General features: G+C 39.9%; 1 protein-coding gene across 2 annotated transcripts in view; it reads left to right on the forward strand.

The window, feature by feature from the left end:
* Window positions 1-23,242, forward strand: part of UST (uronyl 2-sulfotransferase) — a 161,742-nt gene that overhangs the window by 42,028 nt on the left and 96,472 nt on the right. For both annotated transcript variants that reach the window (XM_084285104.1, XM_084285103.1), the window contains exon 2: window positions 17,349-17,392. In XM_084285104.1, the coding sequence (XP_084141230.1) occupies window positions 17,349-17,392 (44 nt within the window). The remainder of the gene's footprint in view (window positions 1-17,348; window positions 17,393-23,242) is intronic.

Here is a 23,242-nt window from a genome sequence, read left to right on the forward strand (position 1 = left end):
GTGATGGTTTTGTCTTTTGTTCTTTTTTTTTTTTTTTTTCCTTTGTATGTGGTTTGTGGCTAGAACACCATAGTCTGATGTGATGATACAACCTATTCACTTCTTCTGCTTGGTCTGCCATAGTCCCAGCACATAGTCCTAGCAATGATACCGATGTCAGTCAATGTCTTAGCTTGAGTCTGTTGAACCTCCAAGCTGAGGAAACAGCAAAGTCCCTAAACTCCTTAACAATTCTTTGGTTTACTAATATTTGTTTGCCAATCCATTTTTGATAAAGAGGAGAGGGACCTGTCTCACCTGATGCTTAACGCTTTGCTTCAGATTTCCTGGGGCTCATCGGTAGTCCTTTCTCCTTGCTAGTTCTTGCAATAACTGAATGTTTTTACAGTATAAACCAAGACTCACAATTCCCAGGAGCTGTGAATGTTGGCAGTTGTGAAAACTGTCTCTCAGGCACTGTGGACATTTAACTTAAAATAAGTGGTCCAGCTGTTTGCTGGTAACAGTTCCAGGTTCAGCGGTGATGCTGAAGGTGGTCAAAGACCTGACCCAATCCCTTGAAGTAAGGCTGGCATTTTGCATGGACTCTGGGCATTGCCAGGGTTTGGCTAAGCTGTCCAAGCAACCCAGGAGGTTGCAGTGTAGGGCTAAGATTTTGCAATGTCACTGACGAGGTGTGATATCCTTGTTTCTGATTGTTTGTTTTTTCTTCTCCCAGGGAATTCATAAGGGATGACTTCTGTTTGTTAATAGCTTTCAGTCGTGGTACTTAAAATGTGACTAAACATTCAGCGAGTGCCATGAGAATACATGGTAAAAATGTATCTTGTTAGTTAACTGTTCTATGTAAATGGAGAATACTATCAAAATACTCTACTGGAGAATACTATAAAAAACTACAGTTAGTGCTGGAAACAAGCAGAAGGTCTTGAAATCTTTTACTCGACTGGAGGTGGCGGAAGAGGGTATGCTGAGCCTGCTGGCATCCTTCCCAGCCCCAGCAGAAATGTAGTAGCTTAATACAACATGATAAATCAAGTGCAAAGTTACTTTTCTACCCCTGGAAATTATATGTAGGATAATCTGTGATTTCATTATGATAAAGGCAGCCTTCTAAATGAGTGGATGAGGGGGAAGGAGAGAAGCAACAAAGTCAAAAAGGATTTTTTAAGGGCAAAGCTGGCCTTCCCAGTTCTGCTGTGAAGCTCTAGGCAGAATGCTTTGTGTGTGGTGCAGATTTTTTAATTTTATTTCTGATGTGTGCGCACCCTAGTTTCCCGCTGTGACTCATTTGCCAGGCCGTTTGTTTCAGAAAGCAAACAAAAGAAGCCCAGCTTCCCCACTTTCCATCCATGGTGGTGTGTGGGAGTCTAAGTCTTGTAAGCCTGTAGTAAAATGCTATAGTTTTATAGGAGTCTTGTATAGTCAGCTGCCTGTGCGAAATCTTATTTGTGTTTACTCACCACGTTTTCCAACTGACAGCACCATATTTATGCCTTTTCCTTTAATTTTCCGTGAACTAAAATGGCAGCATATTGCAGGGATTCTCCAGAGCTGGATACAATGCTTGTTTACATCCCAAAGAAACAGGGAAAAGTACACAAGTATATAGAAAGTCCTGGAATTAAACAGATGAATGCAAATCTCTTGGTAGTGCTGGAAGCTTGATGTGCTTTAATTATGAAGTTAGTGAGTGTTGGGCACTGTATGAACATGTCAGAGTAAAGTAACCCTTCACAGGGCTTTTAGATCGATTCCCTTCTGTAAGGGCTCTTACAAAATATCTCACGCAATGATCTGGATTTTCAGATGGCTCTGAAGAAAAGCAATTCTTGTTAGAGTTGTTGGAGGAAACACAGTTGTGTCCCGCTCTAAGGAAGAATTGCAAAGGGAGGGAAACTGCCTGGCATCAGAGCAGGAGCTCTGGGCCCAGCTGAGTCATCCGAAACACTTTACTGCTTATGCCTTGGCTGTGAACACACGTTACAGCCTGAGCTGAGTAAATACACCGTTGTATTCTGAAATACGAATATTAGTAATCCCAGTACCACAGCATTTTGTCAAAGTTTCTACCCCCTTCTTTTACCTCCTTAAAGTCCCATTTTCAACTCCTAATTTTCAACAGATTGTTTTATTTGCAGTGCCAAGATTCTGTCTCAGGATGATTTTTTTTTTCTTAATCCTTAATTTGAGTAAAAAAAAGTAATGTACTATTTTTGAGGAGGCAGCTAAGGGAATTACATTCTTTCTTACTGTTTGACAAAAATAAGTTCTGGAAAGCTCTTCGTTGTTAAATAATGTAATACAGTGGAAACTGCTGTGGGAAACAAGAAGAAAACAGTGGAGACCTTTAAAACGGCTTGCATGAAATTGCAACAGCCACTGAGAGGATGTATTTTCACAGCTGTATTTTGTTTGGAGGCAGGGGAGCCGAGGAGCTGACACTCTGGCTGACCATAGCATGAAAGCTGCTGATAGTGGATCCATAAGGACATCAAGACCTGGAATATGATGACTTCTGGTAGGAAGTCTGGGACAAATTCTTGAACACCAGAGAGGAAAATAATAACAAAAAGCCCCGACATATGTCCCAGTGCCTAGGGCTTTGTCAGGCATAAGACAGTGGAATATTAAGCAATCTGCTGCAGCCATTGGTGAAAGTTATTTACCTTCATAGCAAGGTTGCAGACTGAGTGTGCCTGCTGCTGTGGCAGGGCAGTGCAATTTAATGCACTCACTTAAGGCTGCATTCAAATCAAAACAAATTTGGTGTTGGCCTTTTACCAATTTTTAGATGTTACCAGAAATAGAATTCATTTCCCACAGGAGTTCTTCTAAATCAGAGTTCAATATTCTTCAGAAGTATCCTCTGTCTTTGGATCAGAGGTCAGAACAATCCATAGAAGCATTAATCTGTCCATGAGTGACTAATATCAGTACTGCAGGTACCATCCATGTACTTGTCTGTTTATTCTCATCCCCTTTACACTGCAGACCATTTTTTTCTGTCTGGAGGTGCTAGCTTCTTTACCTTGTAGGTAATTTGCCAGCATGTGTACCTGGCTTTGGAAAATTCTGAGCATCTACCCTCTGAAAATGGTCTCTTTCGAGCTGTAAGGTATTGGTCTGTTAGCTTTAAAACTTGGGCATTAAAAAGGCAAAATCTTTGAGGAAAGAGCACATCAATATGTGCTGAGAATGGGATGAGATTTGATTTAGTTTCTATGGTATCTATGTGAAAACAGTTCTGCTATACATCTCCAGGGTAAGGACCTCCAGTCATGCTAAATAGGGCTCACTTTTTGCAATTTGCTGCTGGTGGAACAATGCAGTAATTTAACTTCAGAATTAGTGTACTTACAGAACCTCGGCTGTAAAGGGAGAGAAATCCCACATGAAGAAAGAAAAAGCTGTAAGAAAATTAATGGATGAGATTGGGATGAGCTTGCTTTAGGAATATTTTCACTTAAGGAAACAGCACATAGGAGGAAACTAAGCTGTAGTTATATGTTGGTATTTAAACTTCTAATACACAAAAAAGCCATAACTCTATAGACTTTGTAATAGGGGAGAAGATGCTTTTTATGTATTAAATTAGCATAAGTAATTTTTTTGCATTCTTGTTTTCTCAGCTGTAGGAAAAAAAAAGTCCCTTTGGAGTTAATCATGAATTTTGTACATTCATATTAGCAAGTGCTGCAGCTGGCAGATAATATTAAGCAGCAGCATGGCCTCACTTTAGACATTCTTCAAGTTTCTTTCTTTGGAAAACAATAAAAATTATGTAGAATTGTAGAAAGGTGAAGAGTTGCATTTTTTGAGGTATCTGGATGTTAATTTCAGTGTGCTACAACTTCTTTATTCTGTATCTCAGCCAAGCAAATTTCTAGAAATTAAATACTGTCACTGAAATGACCTCATGAAATGTTGCAGAATTATGCCATTGTGCCTATATGATTAGAATGATAAGCCTCTTCTCACCTTTCAGCAAAAGTTGAAAAGCTTTGCGAAAACGAATGCTTTGGCATTAAAGCACTATTACCTTTCCAAAATAGGCTAAGGCATGTCTTAGTGATAATACACCTTCTAGTAACATAATGCAATAATACGTCTATGCTGTTTTGTCGAGTAGTAAGTGACAAAATGAAGTGATACCTTTTGTTTTTGTGTTTTTTGTTTTTTTTTTTTTTTTAACAACTAATTTCATTGTTGGTTAGAAGTCTCCCAACCATTTGTGCAAACTAGAGTTTGTTTCTGATATATATTTATATAGTTATATGTAAATATAGTAAAAAGCTTCTCTTAATGCATATGTACACTAAGAAGCCAAATTTAGGTAATGGCTGATATATGGTGATAGCCTACATAGCACAGATGTTTGTTGTGTATTTTGAGACGTCTCTTATAAGAATCATGGTCTGTAGGAGGGCTGGTGAGTGGCAGTTAGAGATCTATTAAACTACCATGTCTTAGTTGTGACATCCTGATGTGGTTCTCAAAGCTAAATAAAACACAGGAAAACGATATAAAAAGAAAGAGCACGCCTAGGTAATTGTTACCAGGAGTGAATGTTTGCATCTTGGAGTTCATAAGTGCGGTCAAAGCAACCAAGAGCAGTCCTAAATAAACAAACAGTTATCCAAGTGAGTCAAAATGCATTTGAGATCTTCTTAGCATCTTCACCGAGCTAAATTCCTCACCGGTAGGAGCAAGTGTTTGGTAGCATATAAAAGAGAAATGTTTCTGGGACAGGTAGAGAGCATGAAGGGAATAATGCTATTTTGAAAAATTCTGCTGAGGTCGATGAAACTTGGACTATTTGTATGGTTGTATGACGCTGCATTGTTATGACACTGTATGGTTCTTTTTTAACATAACAATGTTAATGTAGAACCTGGCATTGCTGACACTTTTGGGAGACTATTTTAGTCATAAGAGAGCTTAAGGCAGCTGAAATTAAGTAACACATCTGAACACTGTTCATCTGAACACTGTCTTTCCCATGTTTTTACCTAAACATCTTAAAGTCAAGAGTGTACTAAATGCTTAAAAATTGAGGGCCAGATCATTTTGTTCACAATCTGGGAAAAGCCATCAGTACATATTTATATTTTTTTGCTGTATGCATTTATGAGTTCATGAGAGTCACGAGAGTTACACTGTCCTTTCATACAGGTGAGTCTTGTGTATGCCATGTGGATCTTAGACTTAGTAATAAAGGCAGCATTAGATTTTGAAGAGCAAAAATGTTTTATGACAATTCACTGAATTATTAGGGCACCTTACAGAATGCTAACAAGTCAATCTAGCAAATCAAGCACTGGTACAAAAATGAGTATATCTTGCTTGAGATCATGAGAAGTGAGGCTGAAGGCAGGAAAACTCATCTTTTTAAATCATGACATTTATACTGAACGCATACAGTGATCGAAGGAATAGACAGATGTAGAAGAGAATAATTTCAGAAACATTGAGTTTTATGTTGCTTGTTCCATGTGCTAAAATGACTTTTTTTCCAGTAAAGGCTGAAAACTGAATTTGAGGGAAATGTATTGCAAGGGGTTGGAATGGCAGGAATGGGGTCGATCCTGTCCTTTTGCATTTGTAGGTGAAGGGGTGCTCAAATGGAAAGGCAGGTTTAAGCAAAGTCCAATGCTCTATGATTGCTAAATCTTGCCTGTTATTTTTAAAGATGCAATTTGTACACAGAAGTCCCTAAAACACAGAACACTTACAGAAGTCTTTCTGTCATTAAAGTGCATCTGTTTGAGTCAGGTAGAAAGGAGTTAAAATGTCTTCATGAACTGAAGCCAGTAGCTGGATAGTGTGAAAATTGAGTAGTTTGGCCAAAGCATTTATAGTAATGGAAAATATTTACATTAAATCATATTGAAGTCTAGAAAACCATCTGATATTTAAGTATTTTTTGTAATAGAGATTAATAAAACTTTATGCTAATGTGTCATACAGAAGAAATAGTTCATTTAAGTACGGTATGTTCCTTATCTGGCCTACTTATATATACTGTTTTGCGGTTGTAGGCTTCTAATAGACTTTGGCAAGAAATGCTACTTCAATGTTTTATGCTTGTTAAACCTTTTGAGGAAGGGAAACTAATCATAGTTAAACAACTTGTGTTTTTTTGGTTTTTTTTTCATGTTTCCTTCACAGAGGAAAGCAACACAAAGGCAGTTATGTGGAGTGCTTTTGCTTTCTGAAAGGTATACAAGTGTAGGGAAGAGTTTTACAGTGATTTCCTAATGGCACAAAAAAAAAAAAAAAAAAAAAAAAAAAAGAGAGAATAAAAGGAGACAGACTTGAAAAAAAAAAAAAACGCAGAAATATATTTTTCTGTTTTCAGTAGTACTTAAGATCAGATAGAAAGGGAACCTGACTGTGGAGAAAGCAGAAGACTGTAGAGACATATCTTGATCCTGCACACCTCCCTCAGATGGGGGGTCCATTATCCTAAATGCAGCTGCGTCTGTAACGATGTGTGACAAAGTCATAGCAACCACATGACCTGAGGGATGTTGTGAAAAGCATATGCACAAAAACTCATCTGCTTTTAGTATGATAAAAATATGAATAATTCTTTAGAGCTTTATGCAATCAATTATCTGTGAAGCACGTTCATTTCTTCTCCGCTAGGAAGATACCGCTGGGGTCAGACCGCAGCCCTGAGCAGTTTCTTGGAAATGTGCCTCCTGGGATAGGAAATTTAAACCAAACACCCAACAAACAACCCATTCTGGACAGCATTTGCTGCATAGTGCTTAATAATAATAACAGTAATAAAAATCTTCCTTGAATAAATGGTGACTTGCCAGCTGGGCGTTTTCCAAAATTCATTGACTTGCTGGTTTCCAAGATTGCCTGTGCAGGAGGAACAGAGAGAAAAAGAAAAAAAAAAATCTGAAAATATCTACATAAACGCAATGAACAGGAATAAAACTTGCAAGCTGGCGTAGGTTTAACTAAGCAAATAAAATCCTTGTCTCTGGAAAAACATCATGCAAAAGACCAGAGCTGATGTCTGGTACTGATGTAATAGGAAACTCTTGAGAATTGTATCATCTGAGAAGGTGTCTGGTCGATACAGATTCCCTGGAGTTCGCAGTCTGAATGGCAGAGTGAAGCGAGAATAAGAGGCGTCGCACTTGACAGGGTTTTCATTGAAGCTTCATCATTATGCCTGTTCTCCAGCCATCAGGCCCATCTTTAAATTGTCGTCACTTTGGTAAGGAGAGTCTTGTAAAGAGAAAGCTGATCTGTGGAATTGCAGTCCCAAACTTCAGATGTGCATTTGGAAATTCCCTGAATCTGACATGCTCTTCCCTGGTGCAGGGGAGAGTGTGAGCATTAAGAGGGGATGTGTCCTGACTCTGTCAGCATCTTTTGTCCAACAAAGTTTCTTCCTCTGTGTCATGCGTTCTGCAGGTAACAGCAAAAATAAATAAATAAATTTCTCTGATGAAGGCAAATGGTCTTAAAATATCCTCATATGAATCTCTCACTTTGGAGGAGGGAAACAGGCTTTTAAGGCTTAATCCTAAGAAGATTAGTTAAAATGGAGTTTTTGCCAAGCTAGTGAAAGTATCACCAGACATTCAGCTGGAATGGAAGGATGAATGGAGGGATCTTTCTGAAAAGTTTTCACAGAGTACTCAAAGAAATCCAAAGGAAGCAAATTGATATTAATTTCCCATCATCTCTCCCTGTGCTCTTTTCTGCAGTTTCCCCATTGTTTCCCATTCTTCTTTTTTGAAGATGTTGATCTTACCTGAGTTGAAATTTTTATACTTGTTGTTACTGAGTTGCATCTAGTATTTTCAGGCCATTTCATTGAACGATCAACATCTTTTTGACTCTGTTTGTCTGTGGTGGTTTTAGCCAGCTGGGCAGCTGAGCTCCACTACAACCACTCTCTCACTTCCCCTCCTAAAAGGGAAAGGGGGAGAAAATATGATGGAAATGGTTCAAGGGTTGAGATAAGTATGGGGAGATCACTCAACAATTATTGTCATGGGCAAAATTGACCCAGCATAGGGAAATTAATATAATGTAGTGCCTATCCCTAGCAGACTAGAACAGTGAGAAACTAAAAGTGAACTAAAAACACCTTGGCTGCCCCATATGCCCTCTTCTACCTCCTCCCCCCCCTCCCCCCCAAGCAGTGCAGGGAAACAGAGAACAGGGGCTGTGGTCAGTCCCTAACACTTTGTCTCTGCTGCTCCTTCTTGGTCACTCTGCCCCTGCTCCCCGTGGGGTCCCTCCCACGGGATGCCGTCCTTCCCCAACTGAGCCTGCGGGGGCTGCCCACAGGCAGCAGCTCTCCAAGCACTGCTCCCACACGGCTCTGTCCCACGGGGTCCATCCATCCCCCAGGAGCAAACTGCTCCAGCACAGGTCCCCCACAGCTGGGCAGCAGCTCCTCCCAGACCCCCTGCTCCTGCGTGGGCTCCTCTCCATGGGCTGCAGCTCCAGCCCGGGGCCTGCTCCTGCGGGGGCTCTCCATGGGCCGCAGCCTCCTCCAGGCCACATCCACCTGCTCCACCGGGGGCTCCTCCATGGGTTGCAGTGTGGAGATCTGCTCCATGTGGGACCCATGGGCTGCAGGGGGACAGCCTGCTCCACCAGGGGCCTCTCCACAGGCTGCAGGAGAACTGTTGTTGTTTTTTTTTTTTCCCTCTTTCTTAAATCTGCCTGTCCCAGAGGCCCAACCAGCATCCCTGATGGGTTCAGCTGTGGCTAGCAGTGGGTCCCATTTTGGAGCTGGCTCTGATCTAAGGTGGGGCAGCTGCTGGGCTCTTCTTGTAGATGCCAGTCCAATAGACCCCTGCTTCCCAGACTTCCACATAAACTTAATACAATGTCCCAGAGTTTCTCCATTGTCAAATCCCTTCACTTGGCATGGTTACCAAATTTAATACCAGTGCTGTGTACTGCATTTTTCAATAAATGAATGAAAATATTGAATGATAGGACACAGTACAACACCCAGGGAATTTTTGTTTGATTAAAATAAAAATTAAAATTAAGAAGTAAGGCTGGAATGGGATCTAAATTATTATGTTTGATCTAAGCAGCATGGTGACGCCTGTGTCATTCCTGGCAGTGCCTGCTTGATCTGCTCCTAAACATCCCTGGGGATGGCCAATCCTCACAATTTACTGCAACATCTTTCTGTGCTTAATCCTTTCAGTTTAAGAGTTTTGATATCTGTTTTCAGAGGATTGTCTTTCACTCATTCCTTTTCTGTGAATTCTCAAAGATAGTGGTTAGTGCAGACTACTGGCAGTTTCCCAAGCATGCAACATGAATTTCTTTAAGTCTAGCTCATTTCGGCATGTCATGTTTCTAACTACTCTCTTGCAGAGAAACTTGACAGTTTCTATGCTACGCAAATCATTTTTGTATTCAGCCATAATAATTTGACACAGCTTCCACTGTTATTCTCATGTTAGCCAGTTAGGAAATAAAGTCGGGGGCCAGTCTTTCTGTCTGTGTGATTTGAATGGGTGGCACTTCAGCTGTCAGTCTCAGCTTGCCCCTCAAATTTTGACCAGCTTTGTTTGCAGTTGCCTAGCGATGACAACTTTTTCAGAAGGACTCCCTGAAGGGCACAGGGGAATATAGTACTGTATTTATATAGAGAATTTACTCTGCCTTTTTGTGGTGGTGAATCTTTGCTGAGGAAATTAAGAAGTAAACACAAGTCATTGCAAAATACCTGGCACACATTGTGACAGAAGGCAGGGTAAAAATCCTCTCTGAAAAGAAAAACCTCTTATTTAATCAGTGTTCACTTGCTGTGTGATACCAGAAAGCAGAATTTGAGAACCAGCTGAAAAACAGAGTGAAGACGAAGAACAGATTAATGCAGCTTTGAAGTGCAGTTTGCAAAGAGCTACCTGGCAGTGGGGATAGACAGTAGTCTTTGTTCTCATAGAGAAACACATTCAAGTAACATTGAAATAGTTTTGCTTAATGGCACCTCCTTTTTTGGGATGTTAGTTTCTTCTCCAAACTGCCTAGAGTACAGGAAAATATCTGTTTTTCTTAGTTGATTTTATTTTATTGTTTTCTTCTTTCTGCCTCCAGTGGTAGTAAAGTAGTGTATTGACAAAACAAATATGAAAATGAAACGCGTGCCTGTACTTTTGCAGTGGAAAGGTTTGTTGCCTTTCTGTAGCAGGCATGTTGAAACAAAGCTTAACTACACAATTCGAGTTGTTTTGCCTTCTGGAGTCTCCTCTCTTTGCAGGAGGAGGGCTGTGTGTAGTGTGCACTTTCACCTGCCCTGCCTGCACCTCTGCTGCATGTGCAGGTTAGGAAAAGTCTCCCAGAAAGTGTCTCAGAGCAAAATATTCTGTACATGGTTTGTATACAAGAAGAATACATGATGTTGTGGCTGGTAATAGGACAATTTTGTACTTTCATTTCAGACTGCCTGGTTCTGTCTTTGTTAGTTTGTAAGATGGAAGGGTTTTTCCCCTTCTTTGAGACCAGTTATAGCCAAGAGTTGTCATTATTAAATATTCAGATTACGTTTCATCTGGACAGCATTTCTAATTGTTCATTAAACTGTGTCTTTCTTCTTGTAGAAGTATAGACTGGATGTTTGTCTCATTAGCATATAGAAGAAAATTTAAAAGTAAAATAAAGTAAAACATTAGGAATATCACAAATAAACCAATGCCCGTGATATTTCATAGAATCATATCATAGAATGGCTCAGGTTGGAAGGGACCTCATAGATCACCTAGTTCCAATCCCCCTGTTGTAGGCAGGGACACTACCCACTAGATCAGGTCACCTGGGGCCTCATCTAACCTGGCCTTGAACACCTCCACAGATGGGGCATCCACAGCCTCTCTGGGCAATCTGTGCCAGTGCCTCATCACCCTTTGAGTGAAGAATTTCTTCCTAATCCCTAATCTAAATCTTCCCTCTTTTAGTTTACAACCATTCCCCCTTGTCCTGTTGTTGTCTGATTGTGCAGAGTCACTCTCCATCTTTTTTATAAATTACCTGTATGTACTGAAAAGCCGCAATGAGGTCCCCCCAGAGCCTTCTCTTTTGCAGGCTGAACATTCCCAGCTCTCTCAGCCTTTCTTCATAGGAGAGGTGCTCCAGCCCCTTGATCTTCCTTGTGGTCCTCCTCTGGACCTATTCTAACACATCAACATCCTTCTTGTGTTGGGGACCCCAGACCTGGACACAGCACTCCAGGTGGGACCTCACAAGGGCAGAGCAGAGGGGGACAATCTCTTCCCTCCACCTGCTGGCCACCCATCTGTGGATGCAGCCCAGGGTTCAGTTGGCCTTCTGGGCTGCAAGCACACACTGCTGGCTCATGTCGAGCTTTTCATCCACCAGAACCCCCAAGTCATTCTCTGTGGGGCTGCTCTCAATGAGTTCTTCTCCAGGGCTGTACTCATGTCCGGGATTGCCCTATTTCCATCATAGTGTTTGCTGTAGTTCACACAATTTGGATAAATTTGGCCATATTAGAAATTTGGTTCGTTTTTTGAATGAAAACACTGAAAGTTTTGATTTTCTTCTTTTATTTATCGTAATTATACATTCAGTATGTTTGAATGGAACAAATACAATCAGTATGGACGTTTTTCCGAAGCAATTGACCTATGGAACAATTTAACTCCCTAGCCTGATTACATTAAAAGGGAAATGTATAAGCAGTAATAGATTTGGACAAACTTGTAAGTATAAAGAAAGACAGTATTTATACGTGTGTATAAAATATATATAACATATCTTTATATATATGTATAAAGGCTTTTTTCTTCCTTTAGTGTCTTTCTTTGATATATGTTCTGCATTACTTTAGAACCTGCAGTTATTTAAACCCTCCATGTCTTTATAATAGTAGTATTTTTAAATATATTACATATGTTGAATTACAAGTAAGTTTTCAAAAACGGTATTTGAGTGTGCCAGTTTCTCTCCTCTTTGTATTAGAGCAAACTTGCAGGTAAACAAATCTGAATTATATCTTAATGAAGTTTCCAGGGTTCAGTGACTGGAAAGTAAAGCTAAACAGGCATTTTAGTCATCTTCCAGGTTCATTGCGTGCAGTGACATGGAATTAATACATAGCTTTGGGGTTATTTTGGGGGTATTTATGACTTAAAAAATGAGAAATAACTAAGATGTTTTGAAAGGCAAAAAAGGAAGCAGAAAAATCCATTTCAGAATGTTTTTAAAAATAGTGCTCTACATTTTTCCATCTTCAAAATGAAAATTTTGACAGGTGTTAGTCTTAAGCTGAGGAAACCGCTTGTAGGTACAGGACCTTTTATATTTAATGGAAGAAATTGTAGTGAATCACTGTGTGTTGCAGTGCAGACTGGACACTAGGGTTTTACTATGTTAATCTTTTCTGTACACCTGTGAAAAAAATCCCTCTGTTGAGGCTGGTACAGCTCTGCTGACCTCAGCAATCAGAGGGTTTCCCTTCTATATTAGATTTGAGCTGGGCAACATCAGACTGCTAAGCTGCTGATTTTCAAGTTGTAGTCCATATCCCCCTTCCTGCCTTTGATCCATAAAGGGCTCCAGGAAATGATGACTAAGGACATGGTATTATTTCAGATGTGTAAAAATCCACAACATTTCTGAGGATGTCCACTGCTACCTTGGAAAAAAAAAAAAAAAAAAAAAAAAAAAGACTTATAAAACACAGAAGGCTGAGAACAACCCCAGCACCTTCAGTCTGTTGTTTCTGGCAGTCCCGGCTGGTCTTGGTACCTGCTGCCGGCCACAGGCATCCTGTTCAAATTAACGCTCCTACTGGTGGAGCCTCTGCAGTCTTTCCTGTCCTGGGAAATTTTTCATGGTGGAAAGAAAAGAGAAAGTGAGGAAAATGTATAATACAAACTGACGATTGGCACTGGGGAGCCATGAACTGATCTTGATTGTGAGTGGCTTTTCAGATTCTTGTTTAAATAACTTTTGACTGAAAGCAGAGCAGAACTAATCCTCTTCTGAGTAGTCATTGGCACTTTCATTTATTTTGTAGACGGAATGCCAAGAAAGATTACATTGGCTAGTAGAAATTTGAGACAGTGACCAAGTAAAGAGAACAAAGTGGTATTTTCAGAAGACATGATAAATTTGGCAGTAACTGCATCCCAGTTCCCTTAGACCACTTCTTGTGATCCCCACCAAGGGAAAAACCTGCTCCAGGAAAATAGTAAAAATGCCATATTTTCCATGTTGGCTTTCTCCCTTCATCTCTGACCATTTCTTTCCATATGATAGCTAAATTGTTCAAATGCAGTGATTGTGGTTCAGTTACTATCAAAGGATCTTCATACATAAGCCCATTTACCACCTCTTCCCGTACTCTCCAGTCTTTTTTCTTTTTTTTTTTTTTTTTTTTTAAGATGTTTTTCCAGGATTGCAATTAATCTTGCCTTCTGTGGTTATGAACTGCACACAGTCATGTTTGTCCTTAATCCTGGAGACTGACCATCTTTTTCTGTTTAAACTTGGCTTGCTTCAAGCAAAAACCCCCACACTTCAGTGATTCCAAGAAAAAAGGAACATAACCACAAGGTTTCCCCAAAGATTTTGCATACATCTGATTCACTTAACCTCAAAGATAATAAATTATGGAGAAAACTGGACTGCTTTCGTATATTCACCATGTTCTGTAATAAAGCTGGACTCTTTTTTTTTTTTCCTGAGACACTGTAAAAGACTGTGTTCAGTCAGTGCAAGTGTGCTGCTGAGCGTGTTTGTGGAATGCATACCACTGTTTTGACCATTGATTATTCTGTCTCCTTTGTTGTTTCTAATGATTGACTATTGTGCTATTAAAGGAAGGCAGAAAAAGTTATAAGGCAGATTTTTTTTTTAATTTTTTTAAAGAATAAATACTCTGTTCCAGAAAAAAAAATAATCTTTAAAAGTCTCGTTGGATGACAGACAAGAACAAAAGCTTTATTAAAGGTTTATTAAAGGGTTTCAGAAAAATCCTATTAATAATTTAATGAAATATGTTGTTTCAGGAGAACGGAGTAGATTCTTAATGAAAAACTGTTGACTTCTATCACTTCACACAGAAAGCGGCACCACAGAAAATATTTTCTCTTCTTGTGACACTTAGTAATGTCAAAAGCATATTTGTATAATGTTCTAGTTGTTGTCTGCCAGAGCATATAAAAGCTGCATAATCATATTCTCCATCTGAGATTAGCTGGTTGTGTTGATGTAGTTACAATAAACACTTCAGCCTGATGAACAGTGGTTTCAGTGTTTATGGTAGTCATTCCTAAGTTCCTGATTTTTACTGTGCAACTTCCATTTTTTGTACTTCTGTGTCATCTCTTAGTAGAAAATAGTTCATAGATTGGCTTTACCTTGATGTTTCTTCACTGTTGCAATACCTATCATGTTGATTTTTCTTTCTTTCCTTTTTTTTTTTTTTTTGTATTTTTAATTATCATAGTCTGATATGTATTTTCTGAGAAGTGGCACTAAAAGTTCGTACAATTTGTAAGTACCTAACTTAGGAGCCATGTGTAACATGCATTGCCTCTTCTTGTATTAGAAATTACTATTTTCTGCAGGTATTCTGCAAAAATATTCTGAGCTTGGTGTGTATTTTTCAGGATATTTCTGCACATGTTAAGGCTCAAGTAGTGTTGCCCTACTTTTGCTGGCCAAAGGGAATGATATCTTCCATGATAAGATGCTCAATGAGAGCACATGAAGGGCTTCACAGGGTTAAGGAGCTGGCAGACAGACCACAGAGCCTGCTTGGTCCACACCATCACAGCTGGGTTTGTTGAATTATTTTAGTGTTTTTACTAAGGGTATGGTATGAATCATACAGCAAAAGGTTTCACTTTTATTACTGAAAACAAATACTCATTTTAAACATGAACCTAAAAGAATTCGGACTATTGAATTGGTCTGGCACACTGTGGATGCTGAAATCAGCTCCATTTTATATGCCTGAGGAGCCCAAGCAGAAGAACTGGCAGGAGAAGGAAACTAATTCAGCACATGGCATTTGGGGCAGTGTAAGGGAGTGGTGAATTTCTGTAGCTTTCCATCCTCGTCTCTTGATTTGTAAGGTATTCTGACTGGATTTCAAATCAGTACTCTGAATTTGCTTGACCACTTGTGTCAGTCTTGTGATTATTTTATATAGCCAGTTGTTACTTCTGGATTTGAGTAAGAAATTGCCATGAAAAAGAGCTTTATAAAATGGACCAAAACTTACTATTGTCTTAAAGTGGAAAAGTGGATACAGCAGTAACTAGACTGTGCTTAAAATAAATAAATAAATAATAAAATAAATAAATAAGAACAGGAATCAAGTCTGCAGGATACATGTTCGATGCCAGGAAGATTTGGATTTAATTGTAATAACTAAAAACTGACACAGGAAGGAAAATGCAGTATGCATACCAAGAACATAGGTTAGTGATACAGGAAAGTGAAATTGCTTAAGTTATTGGCTCCTTAATTTTAAAGGATATCTCAACAATGTTTCTTGTAATATATTTCAGATTCTCTTGACACTGCAGTCTAAGATATCATATAAACAATGGCTGTAATTATCTGTTTCTCAATAATTTCAAATCCTTCTCCTCAGCAAAATGAGCTATGATGAGTGTTTGCTAAAGACGAAGTGGCAGTATTTCAGCTTGATTAATGACAAAGAGGTGAAAGTTGCTATGAAGCCTGATCCTACAGGAAAATTAACTTCTGAATAAGTGCAGGAGGGGAAGCACTAACAGGGCTTTCTTTGCACCACTCCAATGTATAACTCCACATTTTTCTGAAAAGCTTATTTTCAAGACCATCTCTGTGTGTACAGGTGGCTCTTTTACCAGAAGGTCGTACAGGAGACTCTGTTAGCAGTCTGTGCACGGGAAGACTATCCTGGCAGTTAGAACCATATCAGAGGAAAGGATAACAGAAATTTTTCATCCATGGATATAGGGGATGATTGAAATTATCCATGGCATTAAAATAATCAGCTGTGTCATTCAGAGGATGGATATTTGTGTCGAATGTGTAGAAAGTTGAGTTTTTCTGCATCAGAGTCATGGAAAGCACTTGAACAGTTAAATCATACAGAAGGTGGCTGTTGGCTGCAGAAAAGTTGGCCTCCTAGACCCAGTTCTTTGTGTTTGTTTGTTTGTTTGTTTGTGGCACTCTCAAAAATCATGTGACACACCATCATTTTGGCCAGATTGACAAGAGAGGAGCTCTTTGGTAGCAAGTTGTTTTCCCCCCACCTATCTCATGTTCCCCCAGAGGCATCATCTGCTGCTCCTTCAACGCCCCAAGAGTAGAGATGCTCACTAAGGGACCATGCTTTTTAGAGACCTCACCAACGTCATGTTTGAGTATTTAGTAGACACTTGTTAAAAGTTATTCTCATAGTCCATACGGATGTAAGATTAGTACAGAGGTATCTTTGCTGTCTTTGATATGAGGATGACTTGGAGGATATGTATGCATGGCTTGAGGAGAACTTCTCGGCCTGCGCCAAGGTTTTATCCTCTGCTGGGACATGTTGGGAAAGCTCATAGTTAATCCTTCGGCAGAAGGGTTCAGGAAGGATAGCTGGAGAGGAGACATCATGTGGATGAGTGTGGGAGGGATTATTTTATTTATCAGTGTGTGTGTGTGCAAGTAATAGGTATAAAGTCTGAAAATGCTGCCTTTTCTATTGTAACTACCTAAAAAGAGAGCAATTTAGAATTTCAGAAGCTTTTTTTTTTTTTTCTGAAAATTTTCTTCTGAATTAAAAGAGCATCTTGGAAAGGCACATACATGTATAATCACATCAGAATACAGATCCTATTCCATCTGTACTGCTTAGGAACAAAGGTGCAGCTTGGAGGTTGGGAAAAACCCTTGTTAGAAGGAAGATAGTGAATGCTTGTGAACTACATCAGAGAAAAATCTGTTGAAGGCCTTTGATACTTTACTATTTAAGAATCTTTTTGAGGTTAACTGTATTCATTTGCTTGAAGTGTACCAGGGTGCAGCTGACAACTTTTGTCATGCAAATAATTGAATGCCATGACTGTTTAATTAATGCTGCCTTGGCCCATTTAATTTTATGCTTAAAAAAAAAAATAAAAAGTGCATCTAACCTTTTATCATAAATTTAGCCAAATCAAATTACTACTGTTTTTCTCATTTGAAGCAGAAATTAAAGCAGAGGGTATTTATTTTCCTTGAATTATTTGACACCACAGAACAGATGCAATAAAGGTAACTGTTCCCATGCATTGGCAAGTTTTGAAGTTGCATTGGATGAGTTTTATTTATTTTCAACCTTCTTTTTGTAGGAAATTCCACTTACTTGGATGACCACGGACCACCCCCTCAAAAGGTGAGCTGCTTTTATTTTGCATTTGCTTTCTTCTTGCTTTTGCTTTCTTTCATTTTATTTTTTAACGTTTAGTATGTTTACTTGTTCTGGAATATGTGCAAAACAGCCCTGCTGAGTTTACATCAACAGCACTTGGCCTTTCTGACTTTTTTTCCCAGTGTTCTCAGGCATTTGTAAGTAACTTGGGTTAAATGTCTGGGTGATTAAACTAATGGGATTTTTGTCATTGAGTCAAGGGGAGATAGGATTCTAGTGATGAATTTTTTCTGTCAGCAAAGTCATGCGAAGACAAGATTTGTCTCTCTTGGACAGGCATCCCTTAATTGTTTTGGAAATCATACCAGTTGTTGCAATGTTGTTTTTCTTGCAAAGTATTTGCTTGCAAATGGTCAACTCCTGGTGAACTACTTTCACTGGAGGACAAACTGTATTCATGCTAGAATATCCGATCTATAACTGTTTTCATTTTGTATGAATATTTGTATGGTTATAGCATTGCAAGTATGCAGCAGGAGGCTTGACACCACTGTGAGAGCTAATAAGGGAAGTGAAGATGGCCTTTTTGCTGGTAGCAGTTCCTGAAGCATGGGCTCTGCTGCAGGAGCAATCCTTTCAAGCAGAGTGGAAGGATATATTTAATAAATGTACATAATGAGCCATTTTATGGGGGTAGAATATACTTTTTCTATCAAGTATGTCTGTGTGGTGCTGTCTATACCCTTACTGTAGTCATGGCATCTCATGACATTACAGCTGAGAGCCAACATTGTGATGGTTCTTCAAGAGGAAGAAGTGGAAGTGGAAGCAGAAATTTAGGGTCTCTTGTTTTGTTTTGCTGGTTTATTTTCTAAAACCTGATTTGATACAATCTTGTATCTGTCTTTCCAGACAGCAAGGCTCTAATAACTCCTTCTGTATAGTAGCATTTTCAAAAAAAAAAAAAAAAAAAAAGAGAGAGAGAGAGATTTCTCCTGCTGTTTTTAATTTCTCCAGACTGACTTTATTTCTGCTGGTACAGTATGTTATCTTACTGAGGTATTTGGGCAGAACTGTGGTTTTGTAGTCTTTATGCTGTGCAACTGTAACACTTCAGGGTGCGTTTTTTATGAAAGTTTCCTTTCCAAATTATGCTGAATTTGCACTGTTACTTGTAAAACACCAAAGCGGAAGGGGGCATACTTGAAGTAATGTTGTTTTAGTGGGACTTAGATGCTTGAATGCTTTTCTGAGCTCTCTTGGCCTTTCAGTAGAAATTTTACCTACTTTAAGAACTCCTTGTCAAAAGGTGAGATTGTATGATCACTTCGAGCCAAAAAAGTGGAGTGTGCTGATGGAGGGGTCATTTTTCACAGTGGTGCAGGATTTCCACTGGGCTGATACAGCTGTTCGTGTGGGAGAGCTGGAGCAGTTACCTGAAAATGCATATTTCTTCTAGTTTAGTTTTCAGACAGATTGCTTCACTGATGTGGCCCACTGTGAATGCCAGTGCAGCAGGTACGAGGAGTTAGAGATGGGGTGGAAGTGAAGAGCCACTCATTCTGATGGCATTTCCCACTCATGTCTGTTTAAAGTGACCATGAAATCACATCCTGAGCCTTCACTTTAAATGCCTTCACTTTAAATGCTCAACCACATGTGTAAGATAGTGTGGTGAAACGGTTGGCGTTTGGTCAGAGGAAGTAGGGTAATGTGGAAACAAATTTGATTTAGCTCAGTTCTCAGTGAAAGCAAGCTACTGGGATTCTTCACTTTATTTTTTTTCCCTGAAAATTCAGTGTGTGCATGAGATCTGTAACTTTCAGCAAGTACATGGAAATTTGTTACACTCAGGTTCACAAAGTCCAATTAAAGAGGGATGGTGGAATTCTGATTTTTGTCCCCTCAAAGAACAGAAGTTATTCATGTTTTCTGCATGTGCAAATACAAATGGCTGTATACAGAAGTGATTTAATCACCTGTTATCTTAATCATTATTAACTGAGATTGGGGTGAGAGGGAGGTAGAGGGGAAGTCTAAAGCTAAACAAATGTTCCATACTTAAAATTCATTTAGTACCCTCTTGTACCCTCTTTAAATTTTTTCCTAATTATTTGGGTAGTCAGCTTCTGTTTCCCAGAAGTACATCAGCCTCCATGATTGTGTTTGCCTGGTCTCCACAGTGAACCCTCAGCTCCAAAGAATAAAGCAATGCTTATTCCAGACCTGTATTTGTCATGCTTGCATTTGCATTCAAATATGCTTAGCTGTACCAGTAGGGAAAAAGCACTAATCTAAATAAGAGTTCTGAATTTTGAAAATTTGATTCAGATTTAACATTTTGTTAACTTTTACTTCAGGAATTTTGTTTTGCTGATGAAAAGTACTGTGGATAGCAACTATACCCCAATGGATAGTAGCCGTTGGCCAGATTTATCCAACCCAGACACTTTCCTGTTTACATTGGGAAAATTTCCTTGCCTTTCTAAACACATAGTTTGAAGCTGTGTGAACACAGCCTCATCCAGCTGGAACTCAGCTGTCTCTAGAAAGGCCAGTTGATTAGGTACGTAGGTGATTGATTGTGTAGGTAGTCTGTGATTAGCTGCCTACGTGGTCAGTAAAGTTTTTAGGGCTTTTTATGTAATCATCCTCACTCCTGAAAGCTTGATGGATAGCTCAGTGGAATAGCAGGATATAGCCTTGTATTAGTCACAGGTAATTTGCTTTTTGAAGTATTTGCCGGTGTTTAGATACACTGATAACAGATGATGTGGTTTTACCCTCCTACACAGCTGAGCTCCACCACAACCACTCTCTCACTCCCCTTCCTCAGAGGAAAGAGGGAGAAAATGTCAAGGAAGAGGCTCAAGGCTTAAGATAAGGACAGGGAGATCACTCAACAATTATCATCAGAGGCAAAACAGACTCAGCATAGGGAGATTAATATAATGTAGTGCCTATCACTAGCTGACTAGAGCAGTGAGAAACTAAAAGCAAATTAAAAACACCTTCACCTCCCCCCCATGCACCCTCTTCTACCTCCTCCCCCTGGCACAGCACAGGGAAACAGGAGCTGCGGTCAGTCCCAGAGGCTTCGTCTCTGCCACTCCCTCACGGTCACTCCCTGCCCCTGCTCCCCATGGGGTCACTCCCAGGGGATGCCGTCCTTCCCCAGCTGAGCCTGCGGGGGCTGCCCACAGGCAGCAGCTCTTCAAGAACTGCTCCCACATGTCTCCGTCCCACGGGGTCCATCCCCCAGGAGCAAACTGCTCCAACATGGGTCCCCCATGGGCTCCCTCCCCTCACCCTGCTGGCCACACTTCTTTTGGTGCAGCCCAGGATATGGTTGGCTTTCTGGGCTGCAAGTGCACACTTATGTTAAGCTTCTCAACAACCAACATTTCCAGGTCCTTTTCTTCAGAGCTGCTCTCAATCCATTCTCTGCCCAGCCTGTATCTGTGTTTAGGATTGCCCTGTTCCAGATGCAGGACCTTGTGCTTGGTCTTGTTGAACTTCATGAGGTTTGCACAGGCCCACCTCTCAAGCCTGTCCAGGTCCCTGTGGATGGCATCCCTTCTCTCCAGTGTGTCAGCCGCACCTACAGCTTGTTGTTATTGGGAAACTTGCTGAGGGTGCACTCAATTTCACTGTCCATGTCACAGACAAAGATGTTAAACAATGCTGGTCCCAGTACTGACCCCTGAGGAACACCACTCGTCACTGATCTCCACCTGGAGATTGAGCCATTGACTGTAACTCTTTGAGTGCGACCATCCAGACAACTTCTTTACCGAGCATCCATCAAATCCATGTCTCTCCAATTTGGAGACAAGGGTATTGTGCAGGATAGTGCCAAATGTTTTGCACAGGTCTATATAGATGGATGTCAGTTGCTCCTCCCCTATCCACCAATGCTGTAACCCCATTGAAGAAAGCCACCACTTGTGCACCATTAGGATCCTAAGCTGGTCTCAGACCTGATCTTTCACTACAGTAGATGGTTCACCATTCTCCCAGTCCCTGTCTTTGCCTTCTGGGGCTTGGGCTGTGTGGATAGAGCTCTTGACAGTGAAGACTGAGGCAAAGAAGTCATTGAATACCTCAGTCTTCTCCATATCTCAGGTAGACAGGTCTCCCATTTCCTCCTAGAGAAGGCCCACGATTTCCCTAGTCTTCCTTTTATCACTGACTTACCTCATGTACCTATAGAAGCTATGCATGGCTTCTATACACAATACAGCTTTCTTTATTAGTATGCATAATGAATAGACAAAAAAGCCCTTGATTTGTTTTTTGCAATCCTGGCAGTCACTTATCCTGGGAAGTGTATCCTTGTCTTGCTTCATTCAACTGGGGTCAGTCCTACTTGGCACTGTTATGTGAAACTCTTCAGTGTTTTTCTAATGCCAGCTGCATTAATCAGAGGGAATTACAACATGCCATGAAGGAAATGAAAACATGAGGGGGGTATTTGGTAGGTTTATGAGGTGAATTTTAGAATCAAAGGGTTTCTAATTTTGTGTGTCTACTTTAAAATAGGAATGCAGTTAATGAACAACAATTAATTGTCCAGGGTTGAAATGAATGATAGCTAGCATCAGTGATATGTAGTTGTAGAAGAAAGCCACCAACAGCTGATAATCACTGAATAGTAGCTGTTTTGCAGAATTTATTCTAATATTTTACTGTAAATCATATTAGTTTTGGCTTTTCATCATGGCTAGGAGCCTTTTTTCTTAATTTTGTTTTAAGTACCTTTTTTTTTTTTTTCCCCCAGTGGAAGAACTGAAAGTAGCAACTTTTCTCTGAACAAGGAATAGCATGCTTATGTGTCAGGAGGTCAAGGTTCATGGTTGCTCTTTCAAATAAAGGTATCATCAGCAGTTTTCCCAGTGCAGGTAGACAAGGAAGGTTTTGTTCAGTGCCACAGATCAATGTCACCGAGGTGGCTGTGGTTCTCCCTTTACGTCTCATTCAGCCAGCTTTTCCAATCTTCCCCCAGCTGAGGCTTCCTTCATTGATAAGGGGAATGTGCCAGTGGTATGAAGGTAACACACCTAGCATAGGCCACTCTTCTTTGGTCCTTAGGAACTGAAGACTTAACCAGTGATTTACTAATCTTAGACTTTCTCTAGTCCCAAAATAGATCTGTCTGTGCTTTTCTGCGAGTAGAAACAACTCCCAGTAACACTAACATAGCCTGATCTTGCTGGTATTATTAGCATGTGGCAGATAAAAAGGGAATACAGTTGAGCCAAACATAACCTCCTATTCTATCAGTAAAAAATAACTCTTGAAGTTAAAGCATTGGATTTCCTAGTTTGAGTGTCTATCTCATTCTCTTGGTTTTTGTTTTGTTTGTTTGTTTCCTTATAAACATCTGAAAAGGTTAATTTTAAGCTTTTTTTCAAGGTGATCGTTTGTTTACCATTCCATGTAGATTGGAATATAAGTAATGCCTATCAATGATTCTAGCCTATTGTAAAAAACACTTGTGAAATTGATGTTAATTAGTGGCAGATGATGTTCAGTTGATTTTTTTCTTGTGTGAGCATTTCAGTGAATACAAATGGTGTACTCTGTTCTAATATTTGTTCTAGCTATTTCCTTAGTGAATAAGATGTTTTTTCTCCATCCATGAGGGTGAACCTGACCTTTGAGGGCTAATGATGTGATCTTCGTCAAACCTACTGTTTTTACTGATGAGAGCTTCTCCCCTGAGAACTTGCTAAGAGCATCAGGATACATCCCTCTTTTGGTGCAGCTGATATATATGTGTAAAGGAGCTGTGCACACAGATGACAAATGACTTTCAAGTGGTCCCTTCTCTTTTTCTTGATGGCTTTCCCATGGGATGCCTGTCATGGCTCT

Source organism: Netta rufina (assembly GCF_964035555.1).
Source record: "Netta rufina genome assembly, chromosome: 3".
In the NCBI taxonomy this organism is placed as follows: domain Eukaryota; kingdom Metazoa; phylum Chordata; class Aves; order Anseriformes; family Anatidae; genus Netta; species Netta rufina.